At 34.4% G+C, this 13804-nt stretch overlaps 1 protein-coding gene across 1 annotated transcript in view; it reads left to right on the forward strand.

Annotated features, from left to right (window-relative positions):
* The window catches only part of AGBL3 (AGBL carboxypeptidase 3), a 95736-nt gene that overhangs the window by 41306 nt on the left and 40626 nt on the right, over positions 1-13804 (forward strand). The window contains 10 exon segments of the mRNA XM_079931956.1: positions 2501-2639; positions 3873-3899; positions 3901-4146; positions 4148-4398; positions 4401-4632; positions 8211-8373; positions 9518-9644; positions 10636-10736; positions 10946-11058; positions 11780-11846. Of these exon segments, the coding sequence (XP_079788082.1) occupies positions 2501-2639; positions 3873-3899; positions 3901-4146; positions 4148-4398; positions 4401-4632; positions 8211-8373; positions 9518-9644; positions 10636-10736; positions 10946-11058; positions 11780-11846 (1466 nt within the window).

The following is a 13804-nucleotide window of genomic DNA, read 5'->3' on the forward strand; positions in this document are numbered from 1 at the left end:
AACATCTAAGATTACATCTCAGGAAAGTGTTCTTAACACTCAGGATTAATGAGTGCATCTTGAGAGCTCTGGTAATGCAGAATCTCTGCTTCATGTTAGAGTATGCTAATAATCAAACATAGAAGTCTCAACCTACATTCTAAACTGCGCTGCTCCTGAAGCACCAATGTAAGGAAGTATGGGACTCCTGTACAGTTTCACCACATCTTATGGAAAAACCGGAATGAACTTTTTGGCCAACCCAGTATCTTAGACTATATATTAAAGATGACTTCCAGGAAGCAAATGTATTTTATTTAAAGAGCTGGCAAAACAGAGAAATTCACGGGAATTCCTTCTTACACAGTAAGCAGTTACAGAAATCATATACTCGTGCATTTTTAAGCAACTGGGGTGAGAAAAGCACCTCTGATTTTTTATATTTGATTTCAAATATTTACATAGCTAATGCACCTCCTAACTTTCACACATAAATGAGATCTAATATGAAATTAAAGTAGATGAGGTGAGTTGGTCAGGCTCTTGTCAGGAAGTGGATGGCTTACATAGAGTAATTTAAGAAACTTTAATGAAAGGATAACTTACAAAAGGGTGGACAGAATTAAGGGAGACTAATAAGGGATGGTGAAGCAACAGAGAATTGTCAATAGAGCAGAACCATTATTCCTCCTAGGCCTGAAGGGGTAAGAGAACAGAGTGGTTTCCAAACCTGTAGCTGTAGAAGGAAGTCCCCAAACAACTGAGTATATAGAATTCTGGGTTTACATTTTTTTCTTTTAAATATTTTTCTTTCTTTAAAGATATTGTTCCATTGTCTCATGACATCTGTTCTCTTTAGTAAAAAGTCAGCCATAATTTATATCATTGTTCCTTATATGTGATGTGTCTTTTTCTGTTTGGCTGTTTTCAGCAATTTGACTGTGACCTGCCTAGATTTGGTTATCTTTATATTTATCCGGTTTGGAGTTTGCTGAACCTCTTAGATCCATAATTTAATAGAGTTCTTTGTTTTTTTTCCAAATTTGAGAAATTTTCAGCCATTATTTCTTCACGTATTTTCTCCATAATATTCTTTCTCTTCTGTCCCTTGGAATTCCAACTCCAATCCATATGGTAGATTTCTAGCTATCTCGCACATGTCACTGGGTCTTTGTTCTTTTTTCCTCCTCTGGCCTTGGGTTTGGATAATTGTATTCATTTGTTTTTAAGTTCACTGAGTCTTTCCTTTGCAATATTCAGTTTCTCTTAAGCCCATCTGGTAAATCTTTCATTTCCATTATTGTACTTTTTATTTCTAGAATTTTCATTTCATTCTTTTTACAGTTAACATTTCTTCTTTTTTTGAATTACTTGATCTGTTTATTCACTATCTCTATCTTTTCCTTTAAGTATTTTAACATATATTCAAAGTCCTTCTCTGTTAATCGTACCATCTGAGTTATCTTTGGGTCTGTTAAATATTTATTGGATCACATTTCCTTCTTTGTGTGCTTCATAGTTTTTTTTTATCATATGTGGGAAATTGTGAAAGATATGTTGTAGGAGTTTGTATTATGTTCTTTTTAAACATTATGCTGAATTTTTTTCTGGTAGGCAGCTAAATTGCTGGCAAATCATTTTGCTTCCTTTGGAATTGGTTTATTTTTTTATAAAAGCAGGTCTGTTTTCATTTTGTCCTTAGTCCTAGGTCATGGCCCTTACTCCTGAATGCGGTTCTTATGCCTAATATACAACCTTTTTAGAGTCACGATTGAATGCCTGAGGTGCTCAGTGAAGTCCTTGTATTCTGGATAGGTTGAATTTCAATATATCCTAGAATGTTTATCCTCTGGTATCTCAGTCCTACAGTAGCACTCTGTCCTATCTTCCCTAGTCTTATCCTGTGCTTGTAGAGCCAAGCCTTCAGTCAAGGACTGGGGAACCACCATGTAGACTATTGAAGCCCTCCCTCTACATGGCGTTCTTCTCTCTGGTACCCAGGGTACCAATTTCAGCAGCCCCAGGCAACAATCTCGCCTCCTCAGCTCAACATGACTGTTATGCTATCCTTAAGTGCCATCTTCCTAAGAGGTAAAAAGTACCCCCAGGAAGAAAACAAGAATTAAACATGGGCTTATTTCATGTATTTACCTTCTTTGAAGAACCATATGTAGTTCTGGTATTTGTGTTGTCCAAATGCATGAAAACAGTTAATTCGTATTTTTTGTCCAGTTTTATAGTTATTTACAGTGAAAAGATGACTTCAGGACCAATTACTTCATTATAACCAGAAGTAGAGTATTTTTACTGTGAGAAATACATGAATTTATTTCAGGCATTGCTTTTCTAGTCTAAATACTTAGACTTACTTATTTCAACATAAACCTATATATGCTAGTGTCAAATTATGTTAAAATTTATAATCCTTAGTGACACTTCAGTTATACTGTAGTTCCAAACTCTATGCAGAATAGCCTATATACTTTAGCTATGGCTTGATATCTTTATGGTTTCTCATCAGCCTACAAAGAGCCTTGTTTTGTGTATTCCCAAGTTGGGGGCAACCGAACACCCTTGAAGCAGCCTGTGAATAACTGTGATGATACTTTGATGTTTGAAGCAAGGTTTGAGAGTGGTAATCTACGGAAGGTAGTCAAAGTGTAGGTTTTAATTATTTTTATTTGAGGAGGTAGACTATCAACTATTTATTATTTCCTGTATTAGATACATTACTTTTAGTATCCATTACTGAACTATAATTCCTTGAAGTATAGATGCTACTTAGAGATTATTTTAAGGGGGTAGGTATGGAAGGTTCTGGGTTCAAACAATTTTGAGAACTATGAATTAAACAGGTTTCTGTAATGTACATTTTCAGTATGCCAATATGAATTGTCACACACACACACACACACACACACACACACCCCGCTTCTCAGACTTTTTAATGGAGTAGTTCTTCAGATGAGTGTTCTGTAAAACGTGCTTGGGAACATGCCTGCGATCCAAGGATATTTTAAAAAAAATTTTTTAATGAAAAATTTTAAACATACACTTAAGTACAGAGCATAATACAGTTCTACATTAACTATCATATACCCATCACCTAGATTCAATGGCTCTCAAGGTTTTACAACATTCATTTCCTAGTTCACTGTTTATAACTACACACACAAACACATATACACACACAATAAGTGCATAATGCTGATAGAATAGGAAGTACTTGGTAAAAAAGTCACAACTAACCAGGTAAAATTGTTAGATATATAAGTAATGTACTAATGAAATTATTTTTGCCTTTAAGTATCTTCAATGATTAAGTATGGGGGATGCAAACAGTTATGAAATACAGTTCCTGTCCTCTCAGAGTTTACAGTTTTATAATCCATATGCTTATAGTAATTTATATAGGTTTTTAACCTTTCTTAGTGATAGGTATTTCAGATTCTTAGAGCTAGAATCTAATATAAAACAGAAATATATGTCTGAAGTAAAAAAAGAAACATTGGACTTGAATTCTTAAAAACTTAAGAACTCTTTAATCACTTCTTTTATAGGAAACATAACCGGGTTGACATATATAATTTTTGTCAAATGCCCATTTTTTTATGTGCTCTCTTGAATTACAAAGGAGTAAAAAGACTTTAGAATTCACATAGAAGCAGTTTTGCATCCAATAAAAGAGAAAGCTTCAAAACTTTGATTTTTTACAATTACTTGCATATTGGACATTGCCTAAATAAATGTTGTTTCCCAAATAAAAAGCTTTCTGTGAATAGGTAGTTTATTATTTGTATATTTATTATTACTTTTATTATTTAATTTAAACTTGAATGTCATTTTTACATTTTTTATGTGCTTTTTTTCCCCTTCCTTTTTTTGTGTCTTAGGGCAGAATATGAATACCAGCTGACTGTGCCCTGACCTGTTCACAAATAAACACACCCAGTGGTACTACTTCCAAGTCACTAATACCCAAGCAGGAATAGACTACAGATTCACTATTATCCATTTCACCAAGCCTGCTAGTCTTTATAATCGGGGTATGTACCCACTGTTTTATTCTGAAAACGAGGCCAACGCTCATAATATTGGCTGGCAGAGAATAGGAGACCAAATGAAGTATTATAGAAGCAACCAGGGGCAAGACGGGTGCCATTATTTCTCTTACATGGACATTTCAATTTCCACACAGTAAAGATACCTGCTATCCATACACTTACACAAACCTGCAAGAATACCTTTCTAGCATCAATAATGACCCAGTACAGTCAAAGCTTTGTAAAATACGTGTCTTGTGCCACACAATTACTAGGACCATGGTGTATGTTTTAACGATTACTACCCCCTTGAAGAACAGTGAGTCAAGAAAGCGAAAGGCCATGATTTTGACTGCAGGGGTACATCCAGGAGAAACCACAGCTTTTGGATCATGAAGGGCTTCCTAGATTATATTTTAGGAGACTCAAGTGATACACAGTTGCTCCGGGACACTTTCATCTTCAAGGTGGTACTCATGCTGAATCCAGATGGTGTGATTGTGGGAAATTATCGGTGTTCCTTAGCTGGATGGGATTTAAACCTTAACTATACATCTCTCCTGAAGGAGTCATTTCCTTCTGTTCGGTATACCCGGAACATGATCTGTAGGTAAAATAAGCATCAAATTACCCTATGCTTATTTAGTAAACTTGGTAGTAAGAATTTTGCTCCCACAATCCCACTCATTTTACTCTAGATTTTCTTAAGATAGTTTAACTATAGCTACTTAATTTTTTTCCTTATTCTTCCCAACTCTGCTTCTGTACCTTTCTGGCATTATGCCACTACGTTCACTAGCTTTCTTTTAAGTAATGAAATAGACTCTAGAACATTTTAATGGCTTAGTGAAAATGTACAGTTACATTTGCCTATCCTAAAATTTGGTTTCTTCCTAAAGTTAATGGTAGCACTGATGTTTATTTTGGGATCCTTGAATCCCTTATATGTGAAAATTAGTTACATCTACAGAGCCTTCTGGCACTATGTTGACCATACATTGCTCTATGATGAGTCTTTTGATGATAGGTTACATACTTATTTAAACTTTCATGAATAGTCTTATTTGCCCCTGGAAAAAAATGAACAGCTTTAAATTTTCTAAAGAATCAGAACAGTAAAATGCACATAGTATTTAAAGCTTTGTTGAATTACTGGGTGAATTATTTAATAGATTCAAGTAATAACAATCAGGAATAGGCATTGCTAGAGTAGAGAGATTTATTGGAGTCAAAGAACACCCAAATCCTCTTAACCTTTTTGGTTAAGAATGTGGAGACTAGAGTGAAACCGTATCAGATTGGAATCCCTGCTATATCATTTGCTAACTGTGTGATTTTGAGCAATTTTAAAAACAAACCCAAACCTCAGTTTTCTCATCTATAAAGTGGGAATAATAACGCTTACCTCACAGACAAGAGGATTAAATGAGAATATTACTACTAAAGTGCCCAGAATAAAGTGCCCAATATTACTGGAACACTGGAAACTCTAAATGTATTCAGTGTTTCCGCAAATGTAAAAAGAAGTTAATGAATTAGATATAGATGTAATAACTCTTCGTAAACTATTTAGGATTGTTCAAATGTTACAATAATAAGTACTATTATAGAGAGTGTTTATATCCTCATCCAGCTCTGTCATCAGGGCCCCTAATAAAAGCATACGAGCCCTGTTTCAAGGAGGAGGACCTCAAAGATACCTCCAGTCCCTCAGAGGAGCTGACAGGCTTCAGGAGCACCCAGCATGGCTCTAGTTACTTAGTTCAGCCTCAACTTTCATGTTAATCCTTTTATCTTTATAGACACATGGGGAGTGAAGCACAGATCTCCACAAAAATGAGTAAAAACTCTTGTTTTATACCCCTCACAAATGTGGACTTCAGGATTCTCTGAAATTATTTGGGAAATATTTAAGTCATAAAGAGGAACCCATAACTAATTTTCCTGGGGATGGCACACAATGGAGAGAGCTGAGTAAATGCAATGTGGTATCCTAGATTGGATTCTGGGACAGAAAAAGGACATTATTGGGAAAACTAGTGAAATCCAAATAAGGTTGGGAGTTTAATAGTGATGTACCAACGTTGGTTCCTTAGTTTTTGACAATGTGCCATGGTTATGTAATATGTTAACATTAGGGGAAACTGGATGAGGGGTAGATATATGGAAACTCTCTACTATTTTGCCAGTTTTGTGTAAATCTAAAGTTATTCCAAAATTTAAAGTTTATTTTTTAATAGAAAGGGAGCTGATGGGATGCCCATTAGAGTATTTATAATGTCTACTTAATGCTCTTTGACATTAAGGGTGCCTGGCCCAACACAAGATGGATTACAGGCCAAGGCCCTTTGGCTTGTCTCTGTGGAAGACATTTTATATGTCTCTGTTCTTCTTAAATTGCCTCATAAGAAGGTTAAGGCAGGAATCTATTCAATAAGTTTCAGAAAGACTTCCAAGAAAGAGAACTACTTTAATGCAATTGATTAATCATAGGCAGATAAATGGAATAAAAGTCAGTCACATACGTGTGGAAAGGTGAGAGGCTGTAAGTATGTCTAAAACTAAATATATTTAAAGTATTTGAGGATAACAGAGAGTAGCTTTTAATATAGGCTACTTAGTGTAAGGTACTTAGAATATCTTAACTGGCTAAGAAAGAAATCCCAACTGTTTCTAAAGTGATTTAAATTAGTGTTAAGATGAGAGACCCTATTATGCTGTTTGACTTCAAAAGTAGTAACATTTCTTTGGGATTTAATTACTTAGAGGTTTCTTTTGACTCACTTATAAGAAACCAAATGTTCATTAAAACTGGGGAAATGGTTTAAAAATGTACAGCATATCTTATTTAAGGAGCTAACTTGATAGTCTTACTTTATAATCTAGTCCTTTTCCTAAAAACTTGTAATGATCATTTGGTGACTTTATGTCAATTTTATGTTATCAGTTAGAATTTACTGGTCATCAAATGAAAAAGGGCAATAAATTAATACGTGTAACAGACTTCAACTTGGGATTTCACTATAGTTTAAAGAAGTATTGTTTTGGATAGAAGCTACACTTTGAATATTTAGATTTTAGGATTTAATATTTTGTTATAAAAGTATTACATTTCATGTTACTATAAATTATTAACATTTGGTATTTATTCTTCCAGATATAAGCAGTATATGTAATTTTAGTTATTTAAGTAATATAATAATGCTATATGAAGTTTGGAAATATGATATGAAAATAAAGGCAAAAATGTCGGTAATCCTACCACTTTAACACCACCACTTTTTCACCTTTTGAAAGCCTCTCTACTAGTTATTTTCATCAACCAGTTTGGGGGACTTATTTTTTATTACTTTAATATTCATTGAATGCCTAAATTATGCAGGCTAAGAATTGTGCTCTTGAGAAATGATTTCTTTAAATTATTTATTAGAAATTTACCAGAAAAACAATCAATTCAAACTTTGGTACTATTTTTCTCAAAATGATATTTACTCACCACATTACTCAAAGGTTAAATATTAATTGGCTTCAGCACTAAGTCGTCAGGCACTCAATTTTTAACACATATTTTGGTACTTGTGTGCATAGCACTGTTTTAGATGTTTTGAAGCATTCCCTATCCATGTTTGATTAAATATCAAAAATATGAAAACTTACCTAGGCAAGTGCCAAGTAAATGGTACCAACATTAAGTGCTACAGGAGTTCAAAAAAGAAAAGTCTGTGGGCTTGACTAGTCAGAGAGGAAGTGAGACGTGAGGTTGGTGTTGAGGGATAAGGGGTAGTATTTGCATTTACAAATATGAAGAAAGAAGATACTTCAGTCAGAAAGAATCTATGTGAGAGCTAAAAGGCAAAGATAAGAGTGAGCTGTTTTCTGTGTACAACAAAAAACACAATCAAAAAAGCAGAGAGATCCTCTTGGAGAAAGTCTTGGGAGTAAGGTAAAAATTTTGTCCTCATACTGGAAGGCTAAAACATTCATATTTTATATACAATTAATAGGAACTTATTGTAGGTGTTTAAAAAATTATATGTTAATAATCATAAGAGGTAAGAAAAGAAACTGAAAAGTAGGATATAAGAAACTCTGTTTATTTGGATATTAGACTTGTTAATCCATAATTACAGCCATAGAAGAAAAATGCAGAGGTAAAATGTAGTAACTTGTTCTTTTTCTTCTTTGTAGATTGATGGAGAAACGAGAGGTTATTTTGTATTGTGACCTTCATGGCCATAGTAAGAAAGAGAACATCTTCATGTATGGCTGTGATGATAGTGACAGATGTAAAGCATTATACTTACAGCAACGAATCTTGCAACTTAGGCTGAGCAAAAATTGTCCAGATAAAGTAAGCACCTTTAATATTTTGACTTTTCCTTTACTACATGTTGCCCATGCAAGACAGCAAAATGGATAATTTTAGTTAGTAAACTGCTTTTTTATTTAGTTATTCTGATTGGTTTATACAATTGACCATAAGAAAGCAACTGTGTGAAATGTTTAATGACCAGTAATTTGAGATATGAAAAAAAATGCCCAATATCCTACCACCATACTTAATGATAAAACACTGATTGTTTTCCTCCTGAGGTCAGGAACAAGGCAAGGATATCCACTTTTACCCCTTCAATTCAGCCTTATACTGGAGGTTCTAACAAGTGCAATAAGGGAAGAAAAAGAAATAAAAGGCAGACAGATTGGAAAGGCAGGCGTGATTGTGTTCATAGAAAACCCATGCAATCCACAAAAACTCCTAGAACTAATAACTGAGTTTAGCAGTGTCATAGGATACAAGGTCGACCCACAAAAACCAACTGCAGTTCTATATACTCACAGTGAACAACTGGAAACCAAAATTTAAAAGAATATCATTTACCATCACTCCAAAATAAGTGAAATACTTGTGACTGCAAAGGGATGGCACAAGGGAGTTTTTAAGAGGTGATGGAATTGTCCTATATCCTGATTTGTGGTAGTGTTTACACAAACCTATACATGTGTTAAAATTCACAGAATGGAACACAAAGTAAATTTTTTTAATTGTAATTAAATTACAAAAACTCATTGTAGATACTGATGTTATAACAGTTCTTGAGGGCGACTTTCAAATTATCTTTCATGTGATAATAAAGCATCGTATTCGATTCTGAAAATCTACAACACTGATCTTCATTCCTAAACATGTTTAGGCTCCTTCCTATAGCCTTTTAAAGTCAACACTATCAAGAATTCATCAGCTGGTTTTGAATGCATATGTTATATATAGATAAAAAATAAAATTTATTTCAGAATTTAAGTCTATAATTCTCAGAAATGTAAATATGTCATCCTTAAAATGAGTTATTTTCATTGGTCAGGATATAAAAGCTCCCAAAGCTTTAGAGAGAATTATTGCTTTTGCACAACTACTTTTTCATTTCCAACCATACTTCCTATGAAAGACATTGTGATTAGAAAAGCAATGGGTCTCATTTTTATTTGCGTCTTTTCAGTTTTCATTCTCAGCTTGCAAGTTTAATATTCAGAAGAGCAAAGAGGGAATAGGAACGGTGGTAACGTGGAAAGTGGGAATCAGGAACAGCTTTACCATGGAGGCCACTTTTTGTGAATCTACTCTGGGTAAGACCAAGTGTCCTCATTCATGACTGTCAGAACTTTAAACCAAAGAGACGTTTTTAATGTAAGATTAATAGTGTAGGCAACTGGATCGTGAGCACTTTCTTCCTGCTTAGATACATACTGATATCTAATCAATTCTATAGATAGGATGAATAAACAGACTCCCACTATATATCTCTATCATCATTTTCCTTTGTTTAGAAAAGGAAGTTTTAGCACATACATAGAATACCTAATTGGTTGTTTCATGAACTAATCTTTAATTGCTTGTTTGGGGTTTTTGTTTTTGTTTTAGAAGGGGTTCCTACAGATGACTAATGATTTCAAGAAAAAGCAATGCTCATAATTAAAATATCAGAATAGAAATATCTTTAGTAGATTTGCCATTTTTAAGGCAAACTTAGACTGGACTTTGTTTTTGTTTTTTGTCAATTTGTATTTTAATTGGTTCCTTGAACTAAAAAGTGTACCCTAGTTCCATTTAAGAAAGCTTTCAGTCACATTTAACATTATCCTTAGAATGCCCCATATTAAGGTAATTGTCACATTATTAGAAAATGTATCAACTCAAAGGAAAGTGCTGGAAATCCACACTTGTAACTTCTGGCTAGTTTTTAAAGCACCTTGAAATTCTTATAACACTATTAATGATGATGAAAACATTAAAATATTTACCCAGGTTTTTCTCTAAGTGATAACTAGGGTGCTTATAACTGGTAACCAAGTATTCTATAACTTTCTTACTGAATTTTCTTCTGCTTTGCAACACAGACTAATCTGTATTAAGTCACCTTTGGTCCAGGTGGTGGAGAAGGAACAAGGGAAAGCAATAAGCTGTTAAATGACCTGTCCCAGTGTAGAAAAGCCAAAGGACAGAATACGGAATCATATCAGATGTTTTGTTTACACTTTGTTGGGCAACTTAGGCCTACCTGCTAAGAAAATATGTTTAAGTCACCTTCAAGGGTGGCTAAACTTATTGATGTTTTAGGTAATAAAAGAGGCATTCATTTCAACACAAAAGACTTGGAGTCGATGGGGTATCATTTTTGTGATTCTCTCTTGGACTACTGTGATCCAGACCGAACCAAGGTAAGTAAAGTCCATTTGATGATACATCAGACCCAGACTCCAGTCTCTCAGATAACATAACCTGCCTATGGGCCTACAGCAGTTTGTTCCTTTTAATATCCTAACAGTGTTCAGTGTTTTTTGTACTTGATGTTCCAGGTATCTATAAATATTCAGTTTAATTAGGAAATAGTTATTTTATAATTAACTCATCTATCATTTTCCCCTAGTATTATCAGTGCCTGAAAGAATTAGAAGAAATGGAAAAACATATAAACTTGGAAGAAGTCCTTGATGATTCAGATACTTCTCTGAAAGAAATTACATTGGATCTAGAGTCTAGGTAAGTCAGGATGGTGGTAGTAATGTAATTTGCTGTGCTGTTCTACTGATACTATGCTCTTTATAATAATATGAGTATGTAATTTTCAGTCTGTACTGAAAATCCTGGCTATAGGTGGAGGAAAATTTTTCCCATGCACATTACTTTAGCCAGACCCCATCAAGACTTCATTTATTCATTTATTTAGATGATATTAATTGAGCACCCACTACGTACTGTATATGAAAGACATATTCAAATTGTTTTTAATGCTGTCATTACCCACAGAGAACTGACACACTTATAGAGATGCCATATAAATAATCTAAGTTAGTGAATAATAAGTGCAAAATTTAATGCCAAGGGAATGTTATTGGAAGAAGGAAGGTGCTAATTTTAGTGCAGTTCCTATAGGAAAAGCAGAACAAATGTTTGATTCTTCCAATTTATTTATAAATTTTCAGACTTTTAGTGCCCCTGTATTGTTTGCAGATAGAGAGTATCATTTTGAACTCAGATTTGTTTATATTTGACGTGTTCCAATCAGTTTCAGTCATCATTCTTCTAACACTCTTATAATGCCTAGAACTACCAAACATCTATACCACCTTTGTAAACATTCTTCTTATAATTAGAACTATTTCTACCATTCCAATAAGATAATAAAGTAAAAGTAACAGTTGAAATCTTAAAATACCACCAAAACATTCTGTAAATTAAAATAATTTATTATTTTTTGTAGTAGCCATGGCTCTGACAGTTCAGAATCCAGTGACTCTCAGACTGAGCTTCTCAAGTTAAGTTCTCAGGTACGACTGAAAATTTCTGCCTATGATATGGATATACCAAATAAGTACTCTTCTTATTATGACTAACAATCAGGCAAAAAAAAAGTTTGCAGTTGTATAATTATTGTATATCATAATTGTTATTTTCTTACTATGTACCATATCCTTAAATCATAGAATTTTCTAACCTTAGGGCTTTTTAATACTCTTGCTTATTGATGAGAACAGTTAAAATCCAGAGAGATTAAATTACATTTCAAAAGCCACACCGCTTGTTAATGAGAGTTGGTAGCATAACATACATCACCTGACTGCTCGTCCTATATTCATTCATTCATTCATTCATTCATTTAACAACTATGTACTGAGCTCCAACTATGTGCTTGGGAATAGAGCAGTGAACAAAACAAGACAAAAATCCCTCCCTCTGTAACTTATATTCTAGTTAGTAAGTAAAATATCTGATGTGTTAGATGATCAGAAGTGCCCAAGGAGGAGATAAGAGCAGGAGGATTAGGGAGTTCAGGTGGTATTAGTACTGAATGTTTGTGCCCCCGCCCCAACCCTGACCTCCAATGTGACGGTGTTAGGAGGTGACCAAGACAAGCTTAGACAGTATTCTATTGGTACCTGTTAGAAAATGCTGATATTGCCATGAAAGGACTTCTGCAGGTGATTGTGGAGAAAGCTCAGAAAGGAAGAGAGTGGGAGAGTAAGTGTCCATCTTTTTAGACAATACAAGTAATCATGTACAGATAAGGTCTCAGAAATGAAGAACACGTTACTGGACAATGGACAAAAAGCAGTCCTTGCTATAAAATGGTAAAGAACTTGGCTGAACTGTGTTTGTGTTCTAGTGTTTTGTGCAAGGTAGAACTTGTGAGTGATAAAATTGTATATTTAGCTGAGGAGATATCTAAGCAAAGTGTTGAAGGAGTGGCTTGGTTCCTCCTGATTGCATACAGTTAAATGCAAGAAGAGATAAGTGAACTGAAGAAGGAATTGTCAAGCAAAAAGGACCCAGAACATTGAAATCTGGAAAATTCTCAGCCCATCCATAATCCAAAGAATGAGAATGTGTGTTCAGAATAGAACAGTTAAGTGTGTGGAGAACCAACCATTTGATAAGGAGATGAGTGTGGGTATGAAGCATGGAACTAATCAGCCACCCCAGCAGGAAAACTGCCAGTTTGAACTGAAGGGGAGAGCCACAATTTTTAAATGTTACACTCCATTTATAGTTATTATAAAATATTGGCTATATTCCCCATGTTGTACAATTATCCTTGTAGCTTATTTTATACATAATAGTTTGTACCTCTTAATTCCCCACCCCTGTAATGCCCCTCCCCCCTCCCCCCTTCCCTCTGGTAACCACTAGTTGTCTATACCTGTGAGTCTGCTGCTTTTTTGTTATATTCACTAGTTTGTTGTATTTTTTAGATTTCACATATAAGTGATATCATTCAGTATTTGTTTTTCTGACTTATTTCACTTATCATAATACCCCTCAAGTCCATCCATGTTGCTGCAAATGGCAAAATTTCATTCTTTTTTTTGGCTGAGTAGTATTCCAGTGTGTGTGTGTGTGTGTGTGTGTGTGTGTGTGTGTGTGTGTGTGTGTGTGTATGTATGTACACACACACACACACACACACACTTACATACACGTCATCTTTATCCATTCATCTGTTAACGGACACTTCCTTAGGTTGCTTCCATATCTTGGCAATTGTAAATAATGCTGCTGTGAACATTGGGATGGATGTATCTTTTCAAATGAGGGGTCTTGCTTTTTTCAGATATATACCCAGGAGTGGAATTGCTGGGTCATATGGTAGTTCTGTTTTTGAGAAACCTCCATACTGTTTTCCATAGTGGATCCACCAATTTACATTCTCATCAATAGTGTATGAGGGTTCCTTTTTTTTTTTTTTTTTTGTGGTATGCAGGCCTCTCACTGTTGTGGCCTCTCCCGT

This window comes from Stenella coeruleoalba (genome assembly GCF_951394435.1).
Source record: "Stenella coeruleoalba genome assembly, chromosome: 9".
NCBI lineage: Eukaryota > Metazoa > Chordata > Mammalia > Artiodactyla > Delphinidae > Stenella > Stenella coeruleoalba.